Genomic DNA, 17,447 nt, shown 5'->3' with positions numbered 1-17,447 from the left:
GGTCCAATAAAAGGAACCATAACCAATGTGAATTGATCCACAATCATGCAGAATTCCTGAAATTATCAACTAACTTATATTTCATATCTCTCTCACCCACACAGGCAACTCAAAAGTTTTCTTGTCATTTTCATCAACAAAATGTAAAGAAGACAAAAAGTTAGAAAGAACAAAATCAGAATTTGTAGGAAAATTGTTCTCTTGTAAACTGTGCAGTTTTTAATTTAGTTTATAATTTAGAATGTCATCATACATGTACACATGCATATATAAACAAAAATATGTTGCTGTGATGATTATGAATAAAAGGAGATGTTAGGTATATGTTAATGTAACAGCAACCCAACAACACAAAAATAAAAAGAACATCTTGAAGTCATTATAAGTGTGTTTATATGTCAAGATCTAAATCGTTAAGACAATATATATATTGTGAATAACAGAGAATACAAAAATTCTCAAGATCTACCATCAACAGAACAAAAATACTAAGATATAAATTATAATCATATAATTAAAGACTTTCATTGACAAGGTTCTTGACCTTGAGAAATGCACATTAACATTTGGTGGGCTTACAAAAAATTATGAAAATGGAAAAATAATTATAATCATTTATCTGTTTGTTAATAATTTCAGAGATGGCAGCGTAGATTATTTCGATTGTATGATGATGGAGAACTGTCATACTATGTGGATGAAGATGTAAGTTTTAATTATAATGGCAAATAATTGAAAAATCCAGGTGTAAAGGGTTATTATACAACCACAAAAATTTTTTGCTGTCGTATATTGCTATCAACGACGTTGTTGTCGTTGCTTCCAAAGACATTTGGTTTCCGGCCAATAACTTTAGTTTAAGTGTATGGATCTCTATGAAATTTAATCAAAAGGTTCAATACCACAAAAGGAAGGTTGGGATTGTTTTTGGGGTGATGGTCCCAACTGTTTAGGAATTAGGGGCCAAAAAGGGCCCAAAACAAGCATTTTTCTAGTTTTAGGACAATGACTTGCATTGTGTATAAGTATTTTGGTTGCTTTGAAATTGTACCACAATGTTCAAAACCACAAGTAGAAGGTTGGGAATCATTTTCGGGGTAATTGCTCAAACCGTTCAGGAATTAGGGGCCAAAAAGGGTCTAAAACAAGCATTTTTCTAGTTTTCAGACAATAACTTGTGTATAAGTATTTTGGTTGCTCTGAAATTGTACCACAATGTTCAATACCACAAGTAGAAGGTTGGGAATCATTTTCGGGGTAATTGCTCAAACCGTTCAGTTTATGGATGTCTCTTAAATTGTACCACATTTTACAAAAAGAAAATTTCTTCAAATATTATTTTTTTTGGAGGGGGGTGGGGTTAAAAAAAAAAATTGTGTGGGGGGGGGGGGGGGGGTCAATTTTTTTCCCTGAAGATTTAAGAAATTGTCAATTTTCCAAAGAAAAATTGGGGGTCACAATTTATTTTGCTAATTCTTTGTATATAGTCGGAAAACAGATTTACTAAGTAATGCGCAACAGCACAGTGTATTGCACAACAGCAAAAAATCTTCAATTGAATATAAATTCAAATCATATAACCAATTTCAAGTTCTTTGACAACATTTATTCTGTGTCAGAAACCTTAAATGTGTCAAACATTTGATTACAATCCAAATTCAGACCTGTATCAAGCTTGAATATTGTGTCCATTTTTGCCCCAACTGTTCAGGGTTGGACCTCTGCGGTCGTATCCAGCTACGCTCGGCGAAGCAGTTTATTTGGCTTTTGAAGTAGTATATCATATGGAAAGTTTCAGAGGGTGGTGGTGGTGGGGGGGGGGGGGGGGGGGGGGGAATAATTAAAACCATTGAAAACACTAATTTCATGTCTTCTTTCTATTCTGGGAATCATTGCATTGACAGATGTAACCATAATGGGGCTCTAGTAAAGATTTTAATACATTCAAGATTGAATTATGTAAAGAGACAGTTATGTGATATTTTAATTATGGATGGGCTTTTTGAGGAGCAATGATACTCAATATGGTAAATGCAGAAATTGAAAGTTGCATTCATGGCTATTACCTGATAAATTCAAGTCAGCATATATAGTTGCTTTTTATTAGATAATGTTGTTTTCATTTCAGCCTGACACTATACCCCAACAGATAGTAGATATGAACAAATGTACTGAAGTGAAGGATGCAGAAAAACTTACAACCCATCACTGTTCCTTAGCCGTCATCACACCAGACAAGACAACTTACATTAAAGCCAATTCTAAGGAAGAAATTATGTGGCAAGTTGTAAATTATTTAGCAGAAACAACATCAGTATTCAGTCATTTCATATTAAGACAATTCATTTAATATGATAATCTTTAAGGCTGTTTGTGGAAAGAAAAAGTAAACCTAACTATCGTTATTGTTAAGTATAAATATTTTTAGTACCTTAATTTTAAGAAATATTATGTAAATTAAGTTTTGTAGTTGAGAAGAATAATACTAACACAATGTTGTGGATGAAATGATTAGAATTTTACAATCACTACAAATCTTTTGTATCTCTCATTTGGATTTCTAATGATTGATAAAGTTTTTCATGTTTGTTTTTTTTACTTGTGTTTTGTACAGAAATATAGGACCTCTTATTAGAATTTACATTGTTTTACCAATATTAATGACTTTGCAACAACAGAATTAATAATTAAAATAATTTGCTAAACTTTCTAATTCAGGTGGCATGATGCTCTTGTGGTGTATCCTAGAAGTCTGCAGAAGCCAAAGAACAGACGATTTACCATGCCAATCTTCAGTAGCAAAGACAAGATAGCAGTAAGATATTTATCTGTTAAAAATCAAATCAAATCTTATTATTCTAATATTTCATCCAATGAATTACTTTCCCTTCTTATTAGTTAAAAATAGATAACCAATACATCTGTTTTACTTAAAATGTACATTCAAAGGATATTGTACTCCATGGCCTTCCAGACATTCATATTCAAACTTACACCTAATAAAATATTTTGTGCAATTCATTTTTTAAAAGCTTTATGAATGATAACAGCACATTCATTACAATTAGGTTCTACAAAGTAATTTCTCATAATTATTTATAACATGAATTGGAAATGAATACCGTAATACTTTTTTGAAGAACCTCCAATATTGGTATTTTATTCTTTCAGCCTTTGGATAGTGGTAGATTGTCAAGTGAAAGTACTGACAGTACAACTGTTACTACAGGCAGATTTCAGGTAGAGAAAGTGAAACCAAAAGAAACTTTTGTTACATACCGTGGTGTCAGAAATATGAAGCACAAGGGAGATAAACACTTACAAGATGGCCTACGTAAGAGTAGTAGTTTACATGATTTATCAACAGATGAGGTTGGAATAGATCTGGCTGCTTCACGGTATCTCAGCAGGTCAGGAGAACATTTAGATAAGATAAATGGTGCTCAAGGAGTACTTAATGATCCAAAGGTTGTAAATAATCCATACTTCACATTACCAAGGAATACTTGGCAATCCCTAGCTAATAATAGTAGACAGACAGCTTCACAGCCTGCTTTGACACAGCCACTAGCACCACCTAGTAGTACAACAAAGAAACCAGAGGAGAGATCAGGCATCACACGACCAAAAAATGCAAATGAGAGGAACAGATTACATCGAGAGCGATCATCCAGTTTGAAAGATTTCCATTCACAGTTTACTCTTGCACCTGATAAGGGTAATAGGACATCATTATCTGGTATAGATCGGTTGACAACACATCCTGATTCAGTTGACGGTGCCAGTGATAGAAGCGGCGTTAGCAGTGTGTACTCATCTAAAGACAATGAAACAGATGAACTAAAGGTAGGACTATATCATATTTATTTACTAAAAGTTTGAATGCTTAAAATAGGAAATACATGTATTCTCTTATATAGCAATGTAAATAGAAGTAGGCTGTTTGTCTGTATTTACTCCAATCAAAGGGAGACAAATGTTATTGCTTATGCCTGAAAGTATGCATAAAGTATGACACTGTATTTCTTCTGTTATTGTGGAACTTCAGCTAATCAATAAATAATTCTATGATCTTCTTGAAAATAAATTAGTACATACAAAAGGAACCTGGTAAAACTTCTTGTAGAATGCTGATGGATACATCAAATGGTTGTCAATTAAATAAATGCTTGTTCTCTCATGAAACTTTACCAGATAATTTCATTTTGGCATATGTTATTTAACTAAGCAAATGATAAAAGGAAAAAAATAGCGAATGTTGTATTAAAAAGTCACTCACAGCCACTTTACGCACTTAACATGCATTTGATAACACTTTTTCAAAATATATTTTTGAAACTAAAAGGCCATGCTATTTTTCTGCAAATGCCAATGGTTTTAAAATTTTATTGGAACTTAAACTGATTAAGCACATTGACAATATAGATACATTTATAAATCTTTACCACTGGGCATTAATTATATATAAATAAGCAACAATCAATAATCAATTGTTGATTTATAAATCATAAAGAAGGGGAGATAATTCATTTGAATTGATCATTTTGGCAACTGCATGAGTACAACAAAAACATATAAAGAATTGACCACAAATTAATGGTGTATATAAAAAGACATGTATCTTTTAAATATTTAGACTGTCCATTTAAATTACAAGAAAGTCATAGATTTGAATGATCATGATCTTTTAACTTGGTTAAAAATTTAATGAATTTACATGATTTACAAAATCTCAAAAAGTATGAGTAGAACTGAATACAATTTCATAAAGTTATTGTGCTTTATATCAAAATGAGTATTTAAAATTTTGTGAAAATTTAAGAAAAATTTGCTTTAAAAACTTATTTTTTTTGAAAAATCTCTAATTTCAGAAAAATCTTTTTGTAGTGATCATGCAGGGCTTTTGTCAATGTTGCAAAAAAAGGATCCAGCTAAGCTTCTCCAATGTCACAAAATACAAATTTCTTAACTTCATCTGGTGTCAAAATACTGCTACTGGCGTATTTCTGGTGCCACTGCTAGCCTGTTTCAAATTTTCATTCTTGACTGTTATGGTAATAAAATTAATATCAGGACAAATACAGGAAAGTTTAGGTGTCAGCTAGCACATGCTGAAAGTCACTTTTACAAGTTCATTTACTGTTATTTATGACTTCCTTTTTCTTTTATAAACAATTTAAATATCACTAATGTACCCGAATAGCTGAGTAAACAAATAAAACATGCACCTGTTGTTCATTGAAACAATTGACTCTATGACCCTATAGGGAAAATTGAAAATAATCACTATAAACTTAAAAGGAAGTAATAATTTTATATTCTACTATTTAAGGAATGACTGTAATATTTTTTCTGTCTATGAAGAAATAACATCAAAAATGTGGTGCACACTGAATAACCAGCATAGCGGGTTATTTAAAAGTGTGCACCACATTTTTGAGGTTATTTCGAATAGACAGAAAAAATATTACAGTCATTCCTTATAATTTATTTCTAATATCATTTTTAAGGAGTAAATAAGGAAAAAACGTTGACGTCACGGTCACAAGACAAAATTATGTCTATGATCTGACAGACAAAAAACTTTCAGCCAATCAGAAGATGTGTTACATCCAAAATTAAATTATTTGAAAATAGAACAAATCTGCCTGAACTTATAATTACTTTTAAATTCAAAATTAATAGTTTTACAATTTTTTCAATGTTAGAAGTGTCAATGTTAACTGTTATGCTTGCTATTGAAGTTTTTGAAGGCTTTTCAAATAGTTACTGATCATAATGAGCAAGGAAACCCTCATTTAAGAAGTTTGATTCATATTTGATCTCATATTCATGATTTGACTTAATATGAAGAAACAATGAAATGTGATGCCTGTCTGAAATGATACATGTTACTTGCTGCTAAAATTTTAAAACTGGCAACAATAATTTGACATTTGCAGTTTTTCTGGTGAGAACTTTTTGGATGCCAGCCAGTACATGATAATATTCTTTGTCCCTCTGCCCATTAGTCCATCCAAATAACAACAATACTCAAGAGACCGTAAGACAGAAAGCTTTCGTACTTGGTAAAAATAATAAAAATAAGGAGATGTGGTATGATTGCCAATGAGACAACTATCCACCAAAGTTCAAATGGAGTGGATGTAAGCAATTATAGGCAACCGTACGGCCTTCAACAATGAGAAAAACCCTGGTTTGGGAGTTACGGGACTTTGACTGTTTAATTATGCATTTAGCTTAGGTAGCAATCTTATTCATAAGAAACTCATAAGAAAAATGTAATAGAAATAACCAAAAATTTAAATATCAGAAGTGATTTTGATTTTAATAAAAATATATTGAAAAATAGGGGGTTGTGCAGATTTTTTTTTGTCCATTACCCTGCTATAAGCCTGAGGGGTTACAAAGTTGAAATCAAGGAAAATTTGAGAATGCTAGTAGCAAACATGTTATAAGTTGATTGCATGCATTAATTTCCAATTGACTGATTTATTGAGGACGATCAAAGTCCACATAACAAGAGAAAAATCAATGTATATGCACTAGTCTATCTAAAATCTTTCAAAGTAAGTTTTCTGTCTTTCACATATGCACAGTAACATGTTCCAGTTTTGTTTTTTTTCAAGATTTTTCGTACATCTTAAGAACCATAAGGTTTCCCTCAATTTTCTATCTGAATACAAAATAAATGAGCATACTGTTTCCCACAAATTGGTATATCCGAGTGCTAAAAAGTATGCCAACGCAAGTAATAAATAAAAATTTACCTTTTCTGTCTCAACTTTTTTATTCTTTAACACTTATTCAAAATACAATTTTAAGATAGGAAACAAAAAGGAAAATGAGTATTCAAGGAAACCTTACCTAATAAATAATGTAATTTTGGTTAACAAGATTAAAAAACATGCCGACCTGTATACATTTTTCCATTTTCCTGTAGAAATTATTGAATTTTTAATTAAATAAAACTTAATCATGATAAAAAAGGTTTACATAGATAATGACATCATAAATAAAGTGCCTAAAAAAGCATGATCAACATAGGGGACATTTCTGTATTCCAGATTATTTTCAACAGAAATTATGCAAGCTTGTTATTTTATTGTTCAGGCCTCGATTGTGAAGATAAAGATGTATGATATTTCAACTTAATATGTATATGTATATGTATATAACAGATTGTTGTGTATGAATTTTGTAATGTCATTGCACAGAGTAAAAATAATGAACTAGTAATAAGAACTTGATATTGGAACAAAACTAATTATTTTTTAAATTGATTTAAAAAAAATAAGTAATGCTGTTTTACATACAATGTAGCTAGAACAGAGATCATACTATTTCACAGCACCACCTATACTATGAGCTGAAAATCTATCAAACAGGTTTAAATATGTTAAGGTGTGAAATGAATTTCCGGTTTCTGTACTCATGTTTGCTGTCTAGTTTCACATGTTCTTATTAATACTGCAAATCATTGTGTGTGAAACTGTTAAAAATATGTCAAAGATTGTGTTCATCATTTCATAAAAAAAGATCAAGTATGCATCTTTAAAAAGAGCAAATGCCCTTTGCACTTATGAAATATCAGGAGCTCTTATTTTTTGTTTAACATCATTCACCAATGTATCAAATAACGTGTGCACGTAATTGTATTCCCTCTAGAGTTTTAGTTCTTAGTGCAAAATGACACGTGTTCGAAGAAAAAGTTTCATTCTTAATCCAAGTTTGCCCAGTTACTGTACTTGAAAATAGATACATTGTAGATGTAAGTAAACAACTGATAAACCTTGTTCTTTGATCAAATATCATATTCTTAATTAAACTCACTTTGTCAATTTTAAATTGATTCAGAGTTAGTTGACAAGAACTACCCAACAAAATGGGTATTGTCCGCCATAAATCTTCAGATAGTAATAAAAGACAAGATAACAGGTACATTAATATTCATCTTTAAAATCTGTATCCTTATGTTACTGTCACATGACAGGATACTTTACCTTTATGAGTATTACCTTATTTTGGGAAAAATTACGCTCATTAATTATAAGCCAGTTTTAATAGAATTTTTATTAGAATTTTAAAATGAATTTAGTTTTATCCTGTTGACATTACACAGAAATAGTTTGGTTCATACATGTACCTGTATCTGACACCTATTCAATGTTTTGTTTGGAACTAGCAGAATATTTATCAGCTCTTTCCATATTTAAAGATAGCTATAGTGTAGACTTCAGATGAATCAAGGCTTAGCTGACCAATGTCAATAACATCAAAACTTTGAGTATCAGCTTTGAATAAATAAAATTTGTTAAGTTTGTGAAAAATCAAATAATTGTTTTAACAAATCCAGGATAATCCTTTACAGCTGCTAAAGAATTGATGTTTATTTAGTTTTGATTTAGAATGGTGTAGTAATTCTAATTTATCAATAGTTTTGGGATTAACTCTTGTTTGAAGTTGACACAAGATACTGAAATTCACCAAAATATTTTGACATGGGATAAATTTTGCTGCCTTGGACTTCTTTTTTTGCAAAGTTCAAATTGATACTTGAAATACAAGTACATCGATTATATCCTCAAGAACAAAACTTTTAATTGTCAAGTAAATCAAACATTTTCTGATCAGATTTATCTTGAAGCATGTGATTTAAATTTTATTGAGATGATAAAATGAAGGATTATGCAAATTTATAATACATTTATGAAGACTAGCACATCATAAAACTTTTATGATCCACTATTATACGGAAATGATTATCTGAGTTGCACAATGGAAGATACAGATTATTTATATCTTATAAATCATCTTGATCTATATGTTGACTTGTACATCTGGAAAAATCGTCTATTATGTCAGGTGAGAGGGACATTTTTATACTTTTCATCAAAATGTTTAGACCTGCTACACATATATAGATATAAGAAGATGTGGTATGAGTGCCAATGAGACAACTCTCCATCCAAGTCAAAATTTATAAAAGTAAACCATTATAGGTCACAGTACGGTCTTCAACACGGAGCCTTGGCTCACACCGACTGTTTACAATTCAACATTGACCTTTTTCTGAACTGGATCCTGCATACTAATGAACAATACTTAAATCTGTAACATATTTCTGTAATTTGTCTGAAAACCCCAAAACTTCTGTTTCAGCTAAAACAGTAACTGATAAGTATGTTCATCCAAAGTATTGTTTGGTAATGCCTTAAGATGCAGAAATTCAGATAAAAGAGATTAGAAAGCTTCTTTATAAATATGAGAAAATATTGAATCTCTTTGTTCTATAATATAAAAAAAGAATTGATTACACTTGAAGTATAATGAAACAGAAACAAATAAAATTGAGAATGGAAATGGGGAATATGTCAAAGAGACAACAACCCGACCAAAGAGCAGAAAACAGCCGAAGGCCACCAATGGGTTCAACACAGCGAGAAAATCCCGCACCCTGATAGAGTTATTGAATTTTATTTATCTCACTTTAGTTACAGAATGCGAGACATAGGGATGTTAAGACAGCAGTGGCGACGGCGTAAACTAACTGTTAAAAGACCTTGAAACTTCATACCTTGTATTAAGTTGCCTTATGTTCTGAATTCTCCATCTGTCATATGTCCATTGTCCTTGGCCTCATTTTCATGGTTTAACGACTGTTTAAAAATAATGTATATTTTCATACCTTGTAAATTTTCTGGCAGGGTTCATCAGACCTTGGTTTCATCATTCATTTTCATGGTTCATTGGTCGATGTTAAGTTTTCTCTTTCTCAGATACTGTAAGTAATAGGTCAACTACATATCATGTATGTAATAATTGTAAGGTGTATATGTCTGTCTGGCAGAGTTCACCTTACCTTGACCTCATTTTCATGGTTAATTGGACAATGTAAAGTTTTTGTGGTAAGGTATGTTTCTCAGATGCTACAAAGTAATGGGCACACTATAGTTTGGGTATGGAATGATTGTTAGTTGTATATGTATGTATGGCAGGGTTTAGCTGACCCTGAAATCATTTTCATGATACTTGAAGGAAAACCTTTATTTTAAAGACTTGCTACATAAATTCTACCATGTATAATTGGTCATATAAACTGTAATAAATAAAATAGTAAAGTCATGTTTGAAGTCAATAAGGAAAGTAATTTAAGATCATTGTCAATGATGAGAATCTAGACTGATCACTTCACACAAAAGCTGTTTGGGAAAATCTTTTCAAATGACATGATTTGCCTACTGTAACGTTGATGTTGATAGAGAGATGTTTTAAAAACACTTCGGACGCATGAATTTTATAACGTGTTGTTTTCAATTTTTACTTCCTTTTATGGCAGTCTTTGTCTTTGTTCTGTGAATATGAAATCCTGCTTTGTACTTAACCATTCACTTTGAACCATGATATGCAAAGTCAGTAGGAAGACATAAATCACCCCACCATAGAGTATTACTCTGACACCACTTGACAACTCATTGCTCTTACTTGTAAATGCCCAATACTTAACAAAAATACCACAAATACCAATGGTTTGTGGTTTAACCTGGGTAGTGATTCAACCGATGATATCCCTAACCACAAACCAACATGATAGCATAAAACTAATAGACCAATTGTTGGATGAGGTTCACCTGATTTGTCAATTGATTGTACAATTGATTTGACAACAAAAAGAACAAGACGCAAACCTTTTTGAGTTGATAAAACAAGGTTTCCCTGTAGGAATAAGAAAATTAATAAAATTTACTTTGGTCCGAACTTGATCAAGATTATAAAGAAAGCAAAAATTATCCTTGTTGTTGTCACTTCTCTCATACCTAAGTAACCATTTGAGAGCTGTCAACTTTTATAGTATATAATGAAAGAAATGTTGGAAAGAATTTTTGTACATCGCAAAGTATCCATCAAAATTTCTACTTTTCACAATTAGCTCTTGTATTGACGTTAGTTAAAAGACATTTTATTGTGTCACATGAATTGTATTGGTGTATGTGTGTAATAGATATATAATGAAGAATAAAAAAGAATACTAGTAAAATAATAAAGTTTAAACTAATTATAACTATTGACAAGTTTTCTGTCAAGGTGATGGAATGTGTCATCCCCAGTCCCCCAGGCACTTAACCGGGTAGAAGACATTATGACTTAAATGACGTATTGACTGTATGATTTGGTGTACAATTACATCAAATTAGGCAAATAAAAATAACAGATACCCACAATTTTAACATATTTATCAATCAAATAAGTTTCATTATTAACTTCTTTAACTCTTTCATCTTGAATTTAGTGGTGCATCAAATAGAGTCAAAATGAAGTACAATTGCTAACAATTACAGAAAGATTTTTCTTTAGATCGGAATCATAGCCGTTTAATTAAAAGTTATGTAATATAACATTAAAGTAAGTACACGACCATTGTTTTGTAAGAAAGTTTAGATCATCACTTTTTTTCTAACCAGAAGATGGATGTTGTGGAAGTTTTGTGGAATTGATAGATTGGATGGTATTACACACCTGTGTGATTATGTTTGTGACCTGATTGTTGTATTATTTACATAAATTACAAATTCTGACAGGTATCTTATATTTAATGGTATCATATAAGGATTGTAGTGTTTTAAATGAACAAAATGATTGGAATTTTGGATTTTATTGAAAGGACAACATTGTTTTTAGTGTAGAAAGGATACATTTAAAATGTATGTTAAACCTGGGATTTGTTTCAAGTAAGCCTATTTCATTACATGTTTTTAATGAAGAGTACACACATGACAGATATTTGTATGTTGCTGGATTTAGTAAATATATTTCTTCGTTGACATGAGGTATGAGACTAATTGTTTGCTAATGTAATGCAGCCATTTTTGTTTTGCGTCTGACAGAGACAATAGTTATTATATTAAAGGCTTAGCATCAATACCTAATATTCAGTTTAATTATTCATGCATCTAAGTTAGGACTTCTCTCGGTTAATCAGGTTTGTTCTTATTGCAGATTTTTACTCAAGGTACATTTGCATGTAGACAATATCTCTAACAGATATTAACAGGTTTGCTAGAAAGGATCTTTAAGAAATTTTAACATTGTTTTTATTCCATATTCAGGTAAACAATCTCTACTTTGATTTCAACAATTTTCCATGTTGTTTCTTGTTATGTAAACTGCAATTTGATGAGTGTATTATGATTATTGATAAGCTAATGTTTGTATGAATAGATCTTTATGAGAAATTACATAATTCCATGAACACAAGCTTCCTATTGATTTTGAAAATTTACTTTTCTGGTCTCAATGATTAGTCTGTAATAATTAATAATTTGATAGTTGAGCATTTGTCATTATAACTCAGGTGTTTGTAGTCTAGTCCAGGTCATTTTAGAAAAAATAGACATATCATATGCTCTATATCTAATTGCCGCAAAGCAGTGTTGAGGTGGCTGGGGTGTCTTCCTCCATCTTGGATTTTGAAGTAGCAGATGACAATTGGTCTAGATCTTTAATGAAATGTGCAAATTTTGAGAGTAGTATGTAATCCATGTGCAAGACCTTTCATGTTAATATAGAAAATAATGTGTTTTATCATATTTACGGCTGTATTTTCTAAAAAAAACACAATATTTTTGTTTGATTCATTTTTTTTCAATTTTGCCACATAGGGGGAGATAACTCAGATAGTAGGGGAGATAACTCAGATAAAGTAATTTTTGTCGAGCTTGCGACTTTTGTCGCAGAAAGCTCGACATAGGGATAGTGATCCGGCGGCGGCTTTAGCTAACTTCTTAAAAGCTTTATATTTTAGAAGGTGGAAGGTCTGGATGCTTCATACTTTGTATATGGATGCTTCATGTTACGAAGTTTCCGTCAGTCACATGTCCAATGTCCTTGACCTCATTTTCATGGTTCAGTGACTACTTGCAAAAAAAGTTAAGATTTTTTGTAATGTTAAATTCTCTCTTATTATAAGTAATAGGATAACTATATTTGGTATGTGCGTACCTTGCAAGGTCCTCATGCCCGTCAGACAGTTTTCACTTGACCTCGACCTCATTTCATGGATCAGTGAACAAGGTTAAGTTTTGGTGGTCAAGTCCATATCTCAGATACTATAAGCAATAGGTCTAGTATATTCGGTGTATGGAAGGACTGTAAGGTGTACATGTCCAACTGGCAGGTGTCATCTGACCTTGACCTCATTTTCATGGTTCAGTGGTTATAGTTAAGTTTTTGTGTTTTGGTCTGTTTTTCTTATACTGTATGCAATAGGTCTACTATATTTGGTGTATGGAATGATTGTAAGGTGTACATGTCTAGTGGGCAGGTGTCATCTGACCCTAACCTCATTTTCATGGTTCAGTGGTCAAAGTGAAGTTTTTGAGTTTTGGTCTTTTTTTCTAATACTATATGCAATAGTTCAACTATATTTGGTGTATGGAAATATTTTATGATCTATTTGTCAGTCACGCAGGTTTTATTTGACCTTGACCTCATTTTCAAGGTTCATTGCTCAGTGTTAAGTTTTTGTGTTTTGGTCTGTTTTTCTTAAACTATAAGCAATAGGTCAACTATATTTGTTGTATGGAAGAATTGTTAGCTGTACATGCCTGCCTAGCATGGTTCATCTGACCTTGACCTCATTTTCTTGGTTCATTGGTCAATGTTTATTTTACTTGGTTAATGTTAAGTTTATGTGACAGTTGTAATAAAGCTTTATATTTAGGACTATCAACTTAATATCAATGATTAGTAAAGAAGGCGAGACATTTCAGCGTGTGCACTCTTGTTATAATAGAAATTGTTGTGAATTTACCTATTTTTATATGTAGCAAGAAAACACGTAAGGTGACCCCATTTTTTCTTTTTCTCATCTGAAAGCATGTTATAAGAGCTTTCTTCTCACATCTTATCTTAAATTCTATGGTGTAGTTTTCTTTTTATCACACAAAATTGGATTTTCCATGAATAATCTATACAAAATCTGACAATTTTGCACAACCTGTAGTGTGAAAAAAGTCCCTTGACCCATACTTTTTATTATATTTTGGAAAAAAGCATGATAAAAACTACAATTTGACAAATTATTAAAAAATTATATGGATTTTAATTAAGACCCCCTATCCACCTTAATAGTTTTATGTTAAAGTTAACTTGAAAGCACTTAATATCAAACAACTTACAATCATAAAAATAGATTAAGGTCATCAAAGAAAAGGTCATTCTGACCTCTATTTGTTGCTTCATTAATTTTGCTTAACGCCAATTTAAGGTTTAGGAAACTAAGGGACATAACTTGGTATAATGTTTCACTCCTTAGTCTGATGGCTTCAATGAAAAGTTAGTTACCTAACCTACATTTCATGCTTTACTGACTTTAGAGAAATTTTACTTCTGAGTTTATCCTATAGTTTGTCTTACAGTCATGTGACTTTATTTTCAGATGCAAGGTTCATAAAATGTATAGTCACTATAACCAATTATATGAATATTTCATGCTATTTCTCTGTGAAATTAAATTCTACTTCAATAACAGATTTAATTACTCTTTTTGATTTGAAGAGGCTGTAATTTATTATTAGAATGAGACAAAGTTTGTAATTGTAGATTACTTATCTTTACTTTCACAAACCTTCAGAAAGGTTAAAAATGTGATATTATACAATCTAGGAAGAAAGAAATATCGTACAAATGTTAATCCCTGATGCAGCATTTATCTCCACACGACACGACTTGAAGTTGGTGTGCATAAACTTTTTTATCCAGACTTAAAATTTATTACTTGATTAATATTATTTCGTAAAATTACAATTATACCAGAGCTGATAACACATATTAATTTCTGATGCATTTTATGCATATTTTGCATGTTATGAAAGGCAATAAAAATTTTCTAATTATTGATATCAGTTCTGGGAGACAATTTGTCTCCAGAGATTTGGGAAAAGGTATTGATTTGAGGTATGAGAATAATTGGAAGTCCATGTTTAGTTTGCTTAGATAATTATACAGCAGACTAGCATTACAATATTGGTTAATATCATTTTAATAAATGATAATATCTTTCATTGCAGATGGCTAAATCTAGCGAGTTACAGGCTGCAGGAAGATCACAGTCAGCTTCAGCTTTGCATCCTGCAGGTGCACAGGCTAGTGTAGGGACCAGATATGAGGTAAGTTTTATGAATAATATTGGGGAAGGGTGAAGACAAGGAGAAAATAGGAAACATGAGGGTCTTAATGAACATCAGTCAATCACACCAGTAAAGTTCTTCAAATGTAAAAAAAAATTTCAAACTTGGGTTCTGAGTTTTAATATATTGGGTAAACACCAATACATCCTCAATCATACAGGTAACCTGTCAAAGAGAGAAACCAGGTCATAATAGGGAGCAAATGGAAATGTTGGAACTGGCCTGTGGTCTGCTTATGTACAAAGTTAGATATTGTAATGCAAGCAAACAAAAGGTAAGCAAAGCAAGTGTTTGCAAGCTTAATTAGCTTTGAGGTTGCCTGTGCATAGCAGAGCAGTATAGAAACTTGAGTAGAATTCTCAGCACACACTTTGAAGGTGGCCTGTTTTCATAGTTCAGTTTTTGTCTTGCCTTTCGTCGCGGAAAGCGAGACATATGGATTGTTTTTCCGGCTGTGGCGGCATCAGCAATTGTTAAGTTTTCTTTTTAAGTTAGTTTGATAGGAACTACTTGTGATAGATCATTGATATTTTGTATGAAGATGCATTACTATCAGTACATATCAGTTTGACGACAATTTTGAGCCCCGGCCCTAGGCCATGGTCCAGTGACTTGGAATTGATTAGCAATTTTCAATGTTTAGTTTTCTGCTGAAGTTGAATTGATAGGAATTACTGGCGATAGATCAGTGATATTTTGTATGAAGTTGCATTGCTATCCGTACATAACAGTTTGACGCCCTTTTTGGAGGCCCTGCCCTCTAGGCTGTGGTCCAGTGACTTTGAATTAATTACCAATTTTCAATGATAAGTTTTCTGCTTAAGTTAGTTTGATATGAACTACTTGCGATAGATCAATAATATTTTCTATAAAGTTGCATTACTATCAGTACATATCAGTTTGATGACTATTTCAAGGCCCTGGCCCTAGGTCATGGTCCAGTGACTTTCAATCAAATAACAATTTTCAATGTTAAGTTTTCTGATAAAGTTAGTTTGATAGAAACTACTTACAATAGACAATATTTTCTATAAAGTTACATTGCTGTCTGTAAATCTCAGTTTATCAACCATTTCGAGGCCATCAGATTGTCTTTTTCTGAATTTTATGCTGACAGGCAAGACATATCTCTGTGTCAACAGTTTATTAGATGCTTTGCTACCTTATAGTCAGGTAACAATTAAACATGTTGAGAAGCATCTAAAGATAAAGCAGTGAGATTCTTTTTGATAGGTGTAGAACTAGCTATTGGTATGCATTAAACTCTCTGTTTTTCAGTCATCTACTAGAATTGGTTTCATATTTTTGTCTAAGATTAGTTCTTGAATATTATAAAAGTAGCAACAATGGTGTTACTTTTTGTTGAACTGCACCCAAAGAAAGGTCTCAACACCTTCATCGAATTCAGATTTTGGTTACTTAACAGACTACCAATCAACGGTTTTGCGATGTTTTCTAGTAAAAAGTAAAGTTTTATCATTGTTATTGCCAATATTGGATAAAAGAAGATTTCTTTCATTATTGCAATGCTTTGCTTGATTTCTTGTTTTTATTAATATACTTATTATTCTTGTGCTGAGAAAATTTTCATCTTTTAAGTAGAAATTTTTGTGTGTGTGGTGAGAGTGAGCTAGACAGTACAGCATATTTTGAGCAGGTATAAAATAATGGGTTGTGTTTACAGTTATAAATGCTTAGCTGCCTCAATTAGCATTTACTCATGGTTTTGTCAAATCAGGAAACAGTAGAAAGCTTATCGGCCTTAATGGGCATGTATTCATGTTTTTGTCAAATAAGGAAACAGAAGAAAGCTTACCTGCTTTAATAGGCATGTATTCATGTTTTTATCAAATCAGGAAACAGGAGATATAGAAGTTGAAATGTTGCTGCAATTAAAGGTTAAAAAAGTAAAATGGGGAAATAAAAAAAACCCAGACTGATGTATGCTGTAACCAAGAATGAACAGTTAGAACCAACCTGGCCAGTAACAAATTAGCACACATTTTGTGTATAATTCCAATTAATTTAATGCTGTTTATTGAAAATAAAGGAAAAGAAGGGTTGATTAATTTAGAATACAATATTTGCATGTTTTCTTAAATCTAATTGAATGGTATTTAATTATTCAAGGTTAGAGGTTTATCTTGAACATAATAAACTACTACTTTGATTTTAATCAGAAGTAAACAATAAGTTCATCAGAGAATAGAAGGTTAAATTGAAATTTATCAACAGAATAGATTGTTATTTAAACAATGT

General features: G+C 31.5%; 1 protein-coding gene across 4 annotated transcripts in view; it reads left to right on the top strand.

Moving 5' to 3' along the window:
• LOC127708636 (uncharacterized) overlaps nt 1-17,447 on the top strand; it is a 62,036-nt gene that overhangs the window by 15,867 nt on the left and 28,722 nt on the right. For 3 of the 4 annotated variants that reach the window (XR_007985334.1, XM_052213670.1, XM_052213669.1), the window contains exons 3-8: nt 640-705; nt 2,129-2,280; nt 2,719-2,815; nt 3,172-3,846; nt 15,069-15,167; nt 15,349-15,462. Coding sequence is in view for 3 of the 4 variants with exons in the window: in XM_052213670.1 (XP_052069630.1) it covers nt 640-705; nt 2,129-2,280; nt 2,719-2,815; nt 3,172-3,846; nt 15,069-15,167; nt 15,349-15,462 (1,203 nt within the window). In the remaining variant the exon portion in view is untranslated. The remainder of the gene's footprint in view (nt 1-639; nt 706-2,128; nt 2,281-2,718; nt 2,816-3,171; nt 3,847-15,068; nt 15,168-15,348; nt 15,463-17,447) is intronic. The other variant, XM_052213671.1, reaches the window with a different exon arrangement.

This window comes from Mytilus californianus, unplaced genomic scaffold (assembly GCF_021869535.1).
Source record: "Mytilus californianus isolate M0D057914Y unplaced genomic scaffold, xbMytCali1.0.p SCAF_7, whole genome shotgun sequence".
Taxonomy (NCBI): domain Eukaryota; kingdom Metazoa; phylum Mollusca; class Bivalvia; order Mytilida; family Mytilidae; genus Mytilus; species Mytilus californianus.
Note: the sequence above shows the minus strand (reverse complement) of the source record. Positions and strands in the feature narration are given on the sequence as shown.